This window comes from Scyliorhinus canicula, chromosome 2 (assembly GCF_902713615.1).
Source record: "Scyliorhinus canicula chromosome 2, sScyCan1.1, whole genome shotgun sequence".
NCBI classification, from domain to species: domain Eukaryota; kingdom Metazoa; phylum Chordata; class Chondrichthyes; order Carcharhiniformes; family Scyliorhinidae; genus Scyliorhinus; species Scyliorhinus canicula.
Genome location: NC_052147.1, coordinates 210,632,081 through 210,647,534, shown reverse-complemented (window position 1 = coordinate 210,647,534; position 15,454 = coordinate 210,632,081). Strand labels below are relative to the sequence as shown.

The 15,454-nt window shown below is 49.7% G+C and overlaps 1 protein-coding gene across 5 annotated transcripts in view; it reads right to left on the bottom strand.

Moving 5' to 3' along the window:
* The window catches only part of dcaf17 (ddb1 and cul4 associated factor 17), an 87,384-nt gene that overhangs the window by 32,830 nt on the left and 39,100 nt on the right, over window positions 1-15,454 (bottom strand). For all 5 annotated transcript variants that reach the window (XM_038789497.1, XM_038789501.1, XM_038789498.1 and 2 more), the window contains 2 exons: window positions 10,490-10,579; window positions 2,722-2,829 (listed from right to left, as the gene is read on the bottom strand). In XM_038789497.1, the coding sequence (XP_038645425.1) occupies window positions 2,722-2,829; window positions 10,490-10,579 (198 nt within the window). The remainder of the gene's footprint in view (window positions 1-2,721; window positions 2,830-10,489; window positions 10,580-15,454) is intronic.

The following is a 15,454-nucleotide window of genomic DNA, read 5'->3' as shown; positions in this document are numbered from 1 at the left end:
TTCATCGCCCTCCATGGGTGAATGACCCTGAGCACAGAAACTCCAATGCTTACAAACATCAACCACATCAAAGAGAGGTAAGTGCAATCCAATTGCTGTGCATTCAAGCGTGTGGTTTCAATATATTTACAGCTCTTTGATCTGGTTGATGTTTGTAAACTTTGGGGTTTCAAAGCAATTCCCAGCCCAGGAGGCATTGTAACCACTGGGGCCGGAGTTGGAGCTAAAGAGCGTGGTAGCTGGAGCTGTTTTTAAGCGCTCCACTTACCACACACTCACAGCAGCCACAAAGGTGGCTCACAGAAGACCTGCCCCCCCCCCCCCATCCCACCTGAGGTGAACTCGCAGCCAGTGAGAGGCGGAGGGATACTCTCTTCCCCAGGGTGGACAGCAGACTCAAGCCTTCCCTCCTGAACACCGCATGGAAGGTGGTGGCAGAGGCTGTTAGCACTGCCAGCCTAACCAGGAGGAGATAGCTGGTGATCCGGAGGGGTGGGGGTCATTGGTGAGTCTTCAGTATTGAGGGGCAGAGCAAGGAGGGCTCTCCAAAGGGCAAGGTGCAGGTGGTTGGGTTGAGCTCTGCTGCTCCCCCGCTTGCTCTACAGTGGGGCAGTACTTCGGAGGAGTACCAACACCTGGTGAGCCCCTGATAGAGTCTGGCCATGCCCATGGTAAAACTGCTGGAGTATGAAGTGTCCAGAGGGACAGCCTGGGTGATCTCCCCTGTTATCAGAGGCCTTCTGACCATTTAAATGACACAGGCAGCACACAGTAGAGTGAACAGCCAGGGGCCTATAAGTAGCATCATAAGGGTGCGTTTAAAACACATACTGCAGCAATAGCGGTCTGAGCTAAGCCATCCTGATCTCAAGGAGGACATCCGGGTCCACGGACTTGGTACCAGGTTGGTCCCTGCAACTGCCCCTGGCCCAGGCAGCCACCCTCAGCAAGCCCGACAATTTTGAAGGGATTTTCAGTGATTTTTTTGAGCCTCCCATTCCCCCTCTGCAGCCATGTCACCCAGGCCCTGCTTGTCAATACTTGCACTCATTCACATCAGCAGGACGTCCGCCTAAGAGGGGTGAAGCATCGCGGAAGAGTGGATCATCGTGTGTTCAAGCCGCCAATGATATTGAAATCCATGCAAATGCCGTTTCGCATGGATCCGTCGTGTGGGCAAAGATTGATATCGCTGCCAGCGAGGGACTGGGCATGGAGTCGGAATCAGGGCCGGGCGCAAACCTCGATTTTTGGATGACCCGCATTTCTCAGCCCAATCGTGATTCATGTTCCCAGTGTCGCAAAGCGGAAAATTCAGCTACTTTATGTTTTCTAATGCATTTGGTATCTTTTAAATTATTGTGGACAAAGGTAAAGGATGAAGTCTTATAGTACAGGATACTGCCAAGATGTTTTTTTTAAATGAAGGGGAAAGTCTGGTAAAATCAAACATGGCCGAGTACTCCAAGCTTAAATTTTAAAAGGCTGAAGATTGCAGTGAACCTTGATTTTAATGTGGTGAAAAATCAAAAGAAAATGGAATCATATTTGCAAATTGGAAAGAGCCAAAGAGAAATGTAGAGAACAATACTAACCATAATATTGCCAATAAAATACAAGAAGGAGATGAAAGGAATCATCCACCAACATACTATAACTGAGCTGAATCAGTTGTACATTTGAGTCTTTAATCAGAAGGTTGTGGATTCAAGCTGCACTTCAGGGTTTGAACACATAATCTATGTTGACACTCTAGTGCACTACTAAACTGGAGTTGACATCCTCCCAATGAGATATGCAGTCAAAGGAACATCTGGCATCCTAGTGGCATTAGCCTGCAATATCCTCATTTACTGTTTCTCATTAGTACCCAAGTTTCAGTTCTTTGGCCAGTCTAATTTTCTTCCTTGGAAAATACTTCCTCTTCCAAAATACAATCCAGGGGAGTATTTGCTCATGTTTGTTTAATCTCCCTTGATCTACTGTACTCACTAACGCCTCACTAATTTCACTCATTACCTTTATCACATTTTTTCACTTGATTAAAACCTATTTCACTTTCCATTTGATAAAATCATTATTCTTGATAATTTCTGTAATAAGCAAAATGGAATTATGGTACTATTTTGCATTAACAGAGCTGTTTCCCAGGGCGGCACAGTGATTAACACTGCTGCCTCAAGTGGGCGGCACGGTGGCACATTGGTTAGCACTGCTGCCTACGGCGCTGAGGACCCGGGGATCGATCCTGGCCCTGGGTCATTGTCCATGTGGAGTTTGCACATTCTCCCCGTGTCTGCGTGGGTTTCACCCTCACAACTCAAAGATGTGCAGGTTAGGTGGATTTTTTTTAAAATTTAGAGTACCTAATTAATTTTTTTCCAATTAAGGGGCAATTTAGCATGGCCAATCCACCTAATCTGCACATCTTTGGGTTGTGGGGGTGAAATCCACACAGACATAGGGAGAATGTGCAAACTCCACACGGACAGTGACCCAGGGCCGGGATTCGAACCCGGATCCTCAGCGCCGCAGCCCCGTTGCTAACCATTGCGCCACATGCCACCCTCAGGGTAGGTGGATTGACCACACTAAATTGCCCCTTAATTGGGAAAAACTAATTGGGTACTCTAAATTTATTTTTAAAAGGAGCTGTTTCCCATTGCTAGGTTTCTTATCCAATTTCAGCCTTGTCCAGCATACGCTACATTCTGATTTTACCTTCTGAACAATCCACTGAAAACTGTAAAGCTTGACCAGTCCCATGCTGTACGTCACAATGAGCAACCCATGAGAAACAGTGGCATCAGTTACATTGTTTCCAAATATCTGTTAGATGAGAAATACGGTGTTAAAATTTTACTAAATTATAACAATCACAAGTATCACATTTTGGCATTCTTTTGGAACCTTTACCCTAGTTCATTTTTGTATTTAATGTTGCAAAATTGAGTTTGGTTGTATAATTGAAAGAATTATAATTCGAGAACAATACTACCAAAGTGCATTCGCAACAACCAGTTTTGGCCAAAATATTTGGGAAAAATGTAGTATCCATGTGTAAATATAGCTCACCAAACTTCTGAACAGCTAACATATATTGTGCAGTCACATGCTTTCAAGAGCTGCAATAGAATCATTAAATGTTGCAAATAGGCCATTCCTCCGAATGGTCCATGTTAGTTTTTATACTCCATGAGTGAAGTACTTTTGCTAAGTTCTATCCTCTTTAATTCCTAATTTTGTGCTCATTCATTACCATCCCACAGACCAGTAGAAACTATGGGCGGAATTCTCCCATCCTGTCCGTGGCGGGTTTGGTGGCAGGCAGGAGTGGAGAGGAAATCAGTGTTTAAACAGGAAGTGTGTGCAGGTGCCAGATTTTAAATATATAGTAAACAGATTTCCTACGGGATTGCTCATAGCGAGTTGGACATCCTGCTGTTTTCTAGCATACATTAAGAGTACAACAGAAGACTTCCGGTGGCGGCGATGCCTGAGTGAGCCGCACATTCGGTGGGGTCTCACTCAGGCGGGGCTTTGGAGCTGATTCCCCACGATAGCAGGACCTCGGGGGCGGCAAAAGGCTGCCGGGAAAGGGCTGGAGAGCGGGCTGACAGCGATGGAAACGTGGGAGGCCAGCAGGTAGGGGAAGAGAGAGAAAGCGAGACGGAGGCAAGGAGCAGAGGAAACGGACCTGGAAAGTAAGATGGCGGACCCACGGACCTTCCTTCCTCCAGGAGAAGAAAAGAAGTTTTGGAGTTGCTGAAGCAGGACAACTTGGACCCACTTCAGAGGCCCAGAAGGTAAAATTTAAGGAGCTGGGCGAAGGAAAGCGGCAGCGAAGGTGCTGAGGAGCGGGCTGCGGCATATGGAACAGCGAGAGTCCAGAAGGCAGAAAAAGAAGGAGAAAAAGGGACAGAGTCAAGGACCTGAAGAAACTTACCTGGGACCTAAGATGGCGGACACACGGACCCTGGACTCAGCAATCCAGCAGGCGCTGGATAAATGCTCCAGGTTATGAAGTCCAGTTTTGAAGCGCTGAAGCGGGACAGCTTGGACCCAATCCAGAAAGCGGTGGATCAGCTGAATCAGAGGCTGGATGCGCAGGATGTTAAAGTTAAGGAGCTGGGAGAGGCAGTGGAGGAGCAGGCGGATGCGCAGACGGTTGCAGCGCTAGAAGTTGACAGCCTGAAAGAGCGGCAGAGAAGACTGCTGGACAGAGTGGAGGAGCTGGAGAATAGAGTCCGCAGGAATAATCTGAGGATGGTCGGCCTCCTGGAGGGGGCTGAGGGAGCTGATGCTGCAGCGTTTGTAGCAGACCTACTGAAGCAGCTGATGGGGGCCGAAGCCTTTCCGCGACCGCCGGATCTGGAGGGGGCACACAGAGTGCAGGCAAGGCAGGGGCAGCCGGGCGGACCCCCCCCGCCCGATGGCGATTAGGTTCCACAGGTTCGTGGACAAGGAGCGGGTGCTGCAGTGGGCAAAGAGCGCCAGGAGCAGCACGTGGAACAGCAGCGTTCTCCGCATTTATCAGGACCTAAGCCAGGAGATGGCTCGGCGGCGAGCAGCCTTTAAGAATGTCAAGGAGGTGCTGTTCAAGAAGCACGTGAAGTTTGGTCTGCTGTTCCCAGCTCGTCTATGGGTCACGCACCAGGGTCAACACCACTACTTCTCCGAGCCCGAAGAAGCGATGGATTTTGTGAGGGACCTGGGGCTGGTCCCGAAAGGAGGCCCCAAGGACGCGAATTAGGGCCCGAGGATTACTGTTGGAAGGAACGCCGAATGTGCCTGGACTGCTGCTCAATGGGTTGCTGGGCCAAAGGAGCCAAGCAGAACATTTGGGACTCTTTCCTTTGTTCATGGACATTGGTTTGGGGGTTAACCCCCCCCCCCCCCCCTTTTCCCCCTTTTTATGGTTTTTTTTGTTGGGGTCTCTCTTGTTTCTTATGGGGGGTTTTTGCTTTTTGGGTTTATTTTTGTGCTTTTCCTCTTTTTTCTGTGTTTTTTTTCCTGTTTGGGCTGGTTTGTACTTTTTGTGCAGCTCGCAGAAGACACTGGAGCCGGCTTGCCCCAGTGGGTGGGGGAGGGGGATGGGGCGCCGGGGAGTGGGGAGGAGGACGGGGAAACAATGGGACTGAGACAGGAAGGCGCCGGAGTGCTGAGTCACCGGGCTAGCAGATTGGCTAGTCAAGGGAGTCAGGTGGGGGGGGAAGTTACAGCCAGTAGATGGCAGGGGTGGGGGTATCGGGGGATGGGGTTGGGGGGGGGTTGTTCTGCTGACAGGGGAGGGACTTGAAAAAGGCACTGGAAAGGAGGTCGAGGTTGGAGGCAGCCAGAGGGCGGGCCAGGAATGGCACGACGCACGGGCCAGGGGCCGGCCCGAGAAAGGCTATGGCTGACCGGCGGGGTAGGGGGGGGGGGGGGGGGGGGGGGGGGGGGTGGGATGTGCCCCCCGACCAGGCTGATCACCTGGAACGTCAAGGGACTGAATGGGCCGGTTAAGAGGGCGCGGGTGTTTGCGCACTTGCGGGCCCTGAGGGCGGACGTAATTATGTTGCAGGAGACACATCTGAAAGTGTCTGACCAGACCAGGCTAAGGAAGGGCTGGATTAGCCAGGTCTTCCACTCGGACTTGGACACGAAGTCCAGAGGGGTGGCAATCATGATCAACAAGCGCGTGCAATTTGAGGCAGAGGGCATATCCGCAGACAGGGGGGGCAGATACCTGATGGTACGGGGCAGACTGGAGGGGAGAAGAGTGGTGCTGGTGAATATATATGCCCCGAACTGGGATGACGTGGACTTCATTAAAAGAGTGCTGGGGAAGATCCCGGACCTGGATTCTTGCAGGCTAATAATGGGAGGGGACTTTAACATGGTCCTTGACCCGACTTTGGATCGGTCGTATCCCAGAACGGGTAGACTCTCAGCAATGGCAAGGGAGCTGAAAGGGTTTATGGAGCAAATGGGGGCAGTGGACCCCTGGAGAGATAGACAGCCAACAGGAAGGGGCTACTCGTTTTACTCGCACGTCCATAAAGTATATTCCAGGATAGATTTCTTTGTACTAAGCAGGGACTGTATGGGGGAGGTAAAGAACACGGAATACTCAGCAATTACCATTTCAGACCATGCCCCGCATTGGGTGGACCTGCAGTTCGGGGGAGCGAGTTATCAACGCCCGCAATGGAGGCTAGATGTGGGACTGCTGTCGGAGGAGGGGATCTGCGAGAGGCTTCGGAGATGTATGCAAAATTACCTGCAGGTGAATGACACGGGGAGGTCTCAGCGGCGACCCTGTGGGAGGCGCTAAAGGCAGTAGTGCGGGGGGAGCTGATTTCAATTGGGGCCCACAGAGCCAAGGCGGACCGGGCAGAGATGGATAGATTGGTCAGGGAAATGGGTCGGATAGATGAAGAGCACGCGGAGCCCCCAGGGGAGGTTTTACTCAGGGAGAGGCAGAGACTACAGGCGGAACTGGGGGCTCTATCCACGAGCAGGGCCGTGGAACAGCTTAGGAAGGCGAGGGGAGTGGTGTACGAGCATGGGGAAAAGGCTAGCAGACTGTTAGCGCAGCAACTCAGGAGGAGGGAGGCGGCCAGGGAAATAGGTAGAGTAAGAGACGGGGGGGGGGGCGCAAAGTGGAGGACCCGGCAGAATTGAATAAGGTATTCCGGGACTTCTATCGTAAGCTGTATACTTCGGAGCCGCCGGAAGAACCGGAGGGGTTGAAAAGGTTTCTGGACGGGTTAACATTCCCAACAGTAGGTGGGGGGGCGAGTGGAAGAGCTGGGGGCCCCGATTAGAGTAGAGGAGGTATTGGGGGGCCTTAAGGCCATGCAGTCAGGGAAGTCCCCGGGGCCGGATGGATACCCAGTAGAGTTTTATAGGAAGTTCTCTGAGCTGGTGGGCCCGGTCTTGGCGAGGGTTTTTAATGAGGCAAGGGACAGAGGGACCCTGCCGCCGACAATGTCACAAGCCACCATATCACTGATATTGAAGCGGGGTAAGGACCCGGAGGCGTGCGGGTCCTACAGGCCAATCTCCCTGATTAATGTAGACGCCAAGCTCCTGGCAAAGGTACTGGCGGTTAGAATGGAGGACTGTGTACCGGAGGTGATTGGGGAGGATCAAACGGGGTTTGCGAAAGGTAGGCAGCTGGCGGCCAACCTGAGAAGATTACTTAATGTGATAATGATGCCCCCAGTGAGTAGTGAGGTGGAGGTAGTGGTGGCAATGGACGCCGAGAAGGCCTTTGACCGGGTGGAATGGGACTATCTATGGGAGGTGCTCGGACGGTTTGGGTTCGGGGAGGGATTGGTGGATTGGATCAAACTATTATATCAGGCCCCGAGGGCCAGCATCAGGACCAACAGAGAAGTGTCGGAGTATTTTAGGTTGTACCGAGGGACCAGACAGGGCTGCCCGCTCTCCCCGCTGCTGTTTGCGCTGGCCATAGAGCCGCTGGCAATTGCGCTGAGAGCCGCAGAGGGTTGGAAGGGGATGGTGAGGGGCGGGGTTGAACATAGGGTTTCTCTTTATGCAGACGACCTGCTCCTGTATGTGTCGGACCCAGTGGCCGGGATGGGAACTATACTGGGAATGCTGAGGAAGTTCGGCCAGTTCTCAGGATACAAATGAAATACGGTCAAGAGTGAAATGTTTGTGGTCCAGGCAAGGGGCCAGGAGAACAGATTGAGAGGGCTACCGTTTAGGCTGGTTGAGGAAAATTTCCGGTATTTGGGAATCCAGGTGGCACGAGACTGGGGCAGGCTGCATAAGTTAAATTTGGCCAGGGTGGTGGAGCAAATGAAGGGAGAGTTTCGGAGATGGGATGCACTCCCGCTGTCGCTGGCAGGGAGGGTGCAGACTGTAAAGATGACAATCCTCCCTCGATTTTTGTTTATTTTTCAGTGCCTCCCGATCTTTATCCCACAGTCCTTCTTCAAAAGAGTTAACGGGCTGATCATGAGCTTTGTCTGGGCGGGAAAATCCCCGCGGGTGAAGAAGGCGATGTTGGAGAGGAACCGCAGCGAGGGAGGGCTGGCTTTGCCGAGTCTGATCAATTATTACTGGGCGGCCAACATCGCTATGATAAGGAAGTGGATGGTGGGTACGGGGTCTATTTGGGTGCGGGTGGAGGCGGCTTCGTGCAGGGGCTCCAGCTTGGCAGCCCTGGTCACGGCTCCTCTACCGCTGCCGCCGGCCAAGTACACCACCAGCCCGGTAGTGGTGGCGACCCTGCAGATATGGGGCCAGTGGAGGAGGCATGTGGGGGAGATGGGGGCGTCTGTCTGGGCGCCAATCTGCGACAACCATCGGTTTGCCCCCGGGAGTATTGATGGGGGGTTCCGAGTATGGTGGCGGGCGGAGGCGGGAAGGGTGGGTGATATGTCCCTGGAAGGGAGCTTTGCGAGTTTGAGGAGCTTGGAGGAGAAATTTGGGTTGGTAAGGGGAAATGATTTTAGATACCTACAGTTGCGGGACTTTGTTCGTAGACAGGTCCCATCTTTCCCACGCCTCCCGCCAATGGGGATCCTCGACAGAATAGTCTCTAGGAGTGAAGAAGGGGAGGGTAGAGTCTCGGGTATATATAAGGTGCTCATGAGGGAGGAAGGGTCCCAGACAGAGGAACTGAAACTTAAATGGGAGGAGGAGCTAGGCGGGGAAATGGAGGATGGGCTGTGGGCAGAGGCCCTGAGTAGGGTAAATTCGACCGCGACATGTACTAGGCTCGGGCTGATTCAATTTAAGGTCGTTCACCGGGCCCATATGACGGTGGCTCGGATGAGCAAATTCTTCGGGATAGAGGACAAATGCGCTAGGTGCGCGGGAGGACCAGCGAACCACGGGCACATGTTTTGGGCATGCCCTAAGCTGAGGGGGTACTGGGTGGGATTTGCGGGGGTCATGTCCCGGGTGCTAAAAACAAGGGCGGTGATGAGTCCAGGGGTGGCAATTTTTGGGGTTTCGGAGGACCCGGGAGTCCAGGGGGAGAAAGAGGCCGATGTTTTGGCCTTTGCTTCCCTGATAACCCGGCGACGAATACTATTGGCGTGGAGGGACTCAAAGCCCCCGAAGACTGAGTTGTGGCTTGCGGACATGTCGAGTTTCCTGGGTATGGAGAAAATTAAGTTCGCCTTGAGGGGATCTGTGCAGGGGTTCGCCCGGAGGTGGCGACCATTTATTGACTTCTTTGCGGGAGAGTGAGCGTCAGCAGGGGGTGGGGTAAAGTAGAGTAGGAGGGAAAATATGGCGGGTAGTACCGATGGGAGAGGAGCGGGCTTGTGCAATATGTTATGATTGAAGTATTGAAAGTACATGGATGTTTGCACATTTTTGCCTTTTTTGCTTTCTTTCTGATGATGTCTGTAACTGTTTATAAAGCCAAAAACTACCTCAATAAAATTGTTTATTAAAAAAAAAGAGTACAACAGAAATCATATGCTAGTTACTAAGCCTCCAGCTCTAGATCCATTAAGACCTCTCATGGCATTGCTGAGTGAGTCAGAGATTCTGGGCTGGATTTTCCAGTCCCTTAGCTGCGAGTTTCTTGGTTGCCCGCCATTTACTGGCAGCGGGATTCTATCTTGTCAATGGGATTTCCCATTGAAACCACCCCACTCCACTGGGAAACCGCACGGGCAGGGAAGCGCTGTGGGCGGAAAACATGAATCGCAACGATCTGAGAACTCCGTCCTCTGTTTTTTGGTAACCATGGCCAGTAAATTGCACTTTGTGGTAGCTCCTAAAGCATCACTTGCATTAATTAAAGGCTTCTGTCAGATTTGAGCTAAAATGCTGGCTGTAGTTTGCTAACATGCTTAAACAGTTGACATAGAATTGTACATAATAATGAATCTTTCACAATTCAATGATTGAGGAGTAGGAAGTTATGAGTGAGGAATTGCAGGTCTTGATGGCGGAGGGGGGCATATGAGCACTTAAGGTACTATCCCCACTAATGAGATGAAGAAGCCAGGAAGCAGGAAATGGCCTAACGATTTCCATAAATGAGTCAGACACTCATTTCCTCTGATGCGATTTCTTTGCCATTGCTTTGCTGTTTGGTTTAATGTAAAACAATAGGAAATTGGAACTGTGAAGAAGCCGTGTGGAGTAGACCCAACTCCTCAGCTCGAGCCTGACCACATAAAAAGGGTCAAATACACCCACAGAATAAAGTCAGGTGTGTGTGTACATGGTCAACCGCAAACTGCTGAGGGTTGAAGATGACCCATAAATTTGATGAGATCTCAAATGTGGCAATTACATGTTATACATGATGAAATACAAGTGACAGAGCTATCTATTACATGGCAAATATCCAGATTTCACTATTTCATGGATTTCCATATTTAAATGAATTTTTTTTTACAGAGGTCATTGCTAAATCAGAGACAGAAAATATGCAAGAAGTAATTTTTGATTCAATTAATTCACAGATTACAGCATACAGATTTACTTTTTAAATAAAGTAACTTACATTTTTGTCAATACCCAGCATTCCGACAAATGCAAGAGGTAGAACTCGGAATAAAGCTAAATGTAAAAGAACTGAGTGTTGAATTCCAGCCTGAAAGACAGTAATAATTATTATTTGAAAATAAAGCAATCGGAAAACTTGCCAAATACTGGCAAGCACAACACATTCTGATATTCAAAGATTTTAAACCAGGGACCAATCTAACTCGAGAGAAGTGATGAGAATGTCTCGAGATGTTACTGCAGTACCACACCATTTGGATTTGACACTGGAAAGTCATGCCAGTTTGTGTTTAACAAGGTCTCTTCAATCTTGTGAACACATTTTAAAACTACGAGTCAAATTAACTCAAATATATATCTTTACCTGTCACTTGATCACCTCTCAACACTCAGAATTAGGCAGCATGGTGGAACAGTGATTAGCACTGCTGTCTCACAGCGCCAGGGACCCAGGTTCAATTCCAGCCTTGGGCGACTGTCCATGTGGAATTTGTACATTCTCCCTATGTCTGCATGGGTTTCCTCCAGGTGCTCCGGTTTCCTTCCACAGTTCAAAGATGTACATAGGTGGATTGGCCATGATAAATTGCCCCTTAGTGTCCAGGGATGTGCAGGTTAGGTTATGGGGTTGCAGGGATAGGCGGGTGGACATGGGTGGAGAGATCATTTGAAGGGTCGGTGGAGACCCAATGGGCCGAATGGCCTCCTACTGCACAGTAGGGATTCTATGATTCGTGTAGATGCTGCCACATGTACACCAAGCAATCCAAACAGTATATTGGGCGGAATGTTCCCCAAAAAACGACTAAGGGCACAATCGAACAGCCTCATCATGTCCGACTTGGTGACACAACGAGGCCGTTAAATCAAGCGAGAGGCCTCGCTGGGCAAGATCCAGATTTACATATTTAACTGAGCAGTTAGGCTCACTTAAATATGTCGGCACCCGATGTTCCCGAGGGCCGCGAACAACGCCCGTGCCTGGGAGGCCTCACCATGGTGCCATTTAGCGCTGTTCACACAAACATAGACTAGGCGTAACGGAACTCGGGGGGTCTCCCAGGCTATCTGAGGCACTGCCAGGATGCCAGATTGGCAGTGCCAAGGTGCCCAGGTTGCCTGTGCCAGGGATCAGGCCCGATGGTGTCCAGCCCTTATGAGGTGGAGTGAGGGTGGGATCGACGACTCTCTAACTGATAAGTTGGGGCTTTGGTGGATTCTGGACGCCACGGTGGGGAGTCGGGGGGGGGGGGGGGGGGGGGGGGGTGGGGGAAATCGAGAGATCGGGACAGCATTTAAAAATGGCCACTCATCTCGTCAATGCAGGGAGCGATGTAAGTATAGCCTCAGGTGGGGCGTTCCTTGACGAGGCCAAAAAAAAGTCCCGTTTGATAGCGGGATATGCAGAGCTGAGAATCACCCCACTAAATGCACACAAAATTGAACTCTGTTTGTCGCTGTTAAATTGTGCCCGAAGTGTTATTCTGGCATGAAAATCGATGCCAGCACAATTCCCATCATGATCTTCCCGTACGTAGTAATTTTTTGAATGGGGTGCATGATTTGCACCGGCAACAAGAGGGGCAGGGCATAAACACACCAGCATGTCTGTGGGTCTCACCCCCACTGCTCAAAGATGTGCAGGGTAGGTAGATTGGGAGACAGTGGTGCAGTGGTAATGTCGCTGGACTAGTGATCCAGAGTCATACTCTGGGATCTCGGGTTAGAATCCCACCATGCAGACGGTGAAATTTTAATTCAATAGAAATCTGGAATTAGAAGTCTAAATGAAGGTTACCATGAAACCATTGTTGATTGTTGTAAAAACCTATCTAGTTCACTAACGTCAAAGAGAAAATGCTGGAAAATCTCAGCAGGTCTGGCAGCATTTGTAGGGAGAGAAAAGAGCCAACGTTTCGAGTCCAATGACTCTTTGTCAAAGCTAAAGACAGAGAAAATGGGAAATATTCAGACTGTGGAGTGAGAGAATGAAAGATGAGTCATTACTACAGACACCAAGGGAACAGGGTGCTAATAGCCACAGAAGCCAAGGGAAAGAGTGCTAATGCCGGTCTCCAGAGAGAACAAAAGGTGTGAAAGGCCAAACAGCAGAGAAGCTAACATCAGAGGGTAAAATATGACAGATGTAGGGTGAGGAGAGGGAAGGAAAGGGGAGAAAAGTTAATGAAAGGGGGATAAGATGGGGTGTTTATATAAAGAAAGACAGGAAAGAACGAAATGATAAAAAAAAGTTAGAATGAAATGGGATGAAAACAAATGGGTCGAGGTGGGGTAGAGCTAATCATCTGAAGTTGTTGAATTCGATGTTGAGACCGGAAGGCTGTAGCATCCCTAACCGGAAGATATGTTGTTCCTCCAGTTTGTGTTGAGCTTCACTGGAACATTGTAGCAGGCCAAGGAAAGACATGTGGGCATCGGAGCAGGGTCTAGTGTTAAAATGGCAAGCAACGGGAAGAGCGAAGGTGCTCAGCAAAGCGATCACCCAGTCTGCGTTTGGTGTAGCAATGGGTACCCACATGGGTCCTAGCTACGCTTGCCTTTTCATGGGGGTCTGTGGAACATTCCTTGTTCCAGGCCTACCCGGGTCCTCTCCCACAACTCCTTTACCGATACACTGATGATTATTTTGGTGCTGCTTCATGCTTTCGTCCGGACCTGGAAAAATTCACCAACTCCGCTTCCAGTTTCCACCTCTCCATCACTTTCACCTGGTCTACTCAGACACTTCCCTTCCCTTCCTTGACCTTTCTGTCTCCATTTCCAGCAATAGACTATCTACTAATATCCACGACAAGCCCACTGACTCCCACAGCTATCTTGACTGCAGCTCTTCGCACCCTGCACCCTTTCTCTCAACTCCTTCGCTTCCGTCGCATTTCTTCCGATGATGGCACTTTCCAAAATGGGGCTTCGAAAATGTGTTCCTTCTTTAGGGGTTGGTTTAGCACAGTGGGTTAAATCGCTGGCTTGTAATGCAGAACAAGACCAGCAGCGCGGGTTCAATTCCCATATCAGCCTCCCCGAACAGGCACCGGAATGTGGCGACTAGGGGCTTTTCACAGTAACTTCAATGAAGCTGACTTGTGATAATAAGCAATTATTATTGGTATTCTTCTCTTTGACGCTTAAGTAGTTTGAGTCACCCTGGTTAGCTGAGGTCGGTATAATAAACAGACAGAAAGCGCACTCAGTAAGCTTTGCGCAGGTCAAGGAGACACATCCTGAGTGAGTGAGACACAACCAGAGTGGGAATTTGGAACTTGGTAATTTGGTACAGTGAGGTAATTCGGTGCAGAGTGGGAGAAGGTGCTTTTTCCTTTTTCCCTACTGTTTTGTTCTCTCCCTTTCTTCTGGCCTGTAACTTTTAATCTGCAGGGAGAGAACCAGAGAGCATCTGAGAATCTGGAAACGTAAGTGATTTTATTTATTTTTATTACCTTTTCAAATAGTGGGGGGGGGGGGGGGGGGGGGGGGGAGGGGAGGGGGGGGGGGGGAGAAACTGAAGTGACATCACAGTAAAGTTGTGATCTGATTGGCTGGTTGGGAAGCTAAACTAAATTTAAAAAATTAAACATTGTTAAACTAATTAAACATAATTACTTATTACTGAATTATAATTTAGAGGGGTATCCAAGCCAGAGATCGGACAGTACTGTATTTAGCTTTCACATTTATAGTTGAAATCTAGTGCTAGGAAACAGCTTCTTCCCCAGTCACCAGACTCCTAAATGACCCTCTTATTGACTGACCTCATTAACACCACACCCTGTATGCTTCAACCGATGCCAATGCTTATGTAGTTACATTGTATATCTTGTGTTGCCCTATTATGTATTCTCATCTATTTTCTTGAATTTTGTTTAATTCCCTTTTCTTCCATGTACTGAATGATCTGTTGAGCTGCTTGCAGAAAAATACTTTTCACTGTACCTCGGTACACATGACAATAAACAAATCCATTCCAATCCAATATAGTTAACAGTAACTTTTTTTTAAAAACTTTTAAATTTAATTTACTAATTAATTGACACAATTTCAATTAGAGGGATGCAGTGCTCTGACGTGTGATGTGGCAGGTCCGGGAGGCTGCCAGCGTCCCAGATGGCTTCATCTGCAGAAAGTGCACCCAACTGGAGCTCCTCACAGACCACATGGTTCGGTTGGAGCAGCAGTTGGATGGACTGAAGAGCATGCAGGTGGCGGAAAGCGTCATAGATAGAAGTTATATAAATGTGGTCACACCCAAGGTGCAGGCAGAGAAATGAGTGACCACCAGAAGGGACAGGCAGTCAGTGCAGAAATCCCCTGTGGTTATCCCCCTCTCGAACAGGTATACCCCTTTGGATACTGTCGGGGGGGATAGCCTATCAGGGGAAAACAGCAGCAGCCAGAGCAGTGGCACCACGGCTGGCTCTGATGTTCAGAAGGGAGGGTCAAAGCGCAGAAGAGCAATAGTCATAGGGGACTCTATAGTCAGGGGCACAGATAGGCGCTTTTCTGGACGTGAACGAGACTCCAGGATGGTATGTTGCCTCCCTGGTGCCAGGGTCCAGGATGTCTCCGAACGGGTAGCGGGCATCCTGAAGGGGGAGGGCAAACAGGCAGAGATCGTTGTACATATTGGTACTAATGACATAGGCAGGAAGGGGCATCAGGTCCTGCAGCAGGAGTTCAGGGAGCTAGGCAGAAAGTTAAAAGACAGGACCACTCGGGTTGTAATCTCGGGATTACTCCCTGTGCCACATGCCAGTGAGGCTAGAAATAGGAAGATAGAGCAGCTAAACACGTGGCTAAACAGCTGGTGTAGGAAGGAGGGAAGGTTTCCGTTATCTGGACCACTGGGAGCTCTTCCGGGGCAGGAGTGATATGTATGAGAAGGACGGGTTGCATTTAAACTGGAAAGGCATAAATATCCTGGCCGCGAGGTTTGCTAGTGTCACAC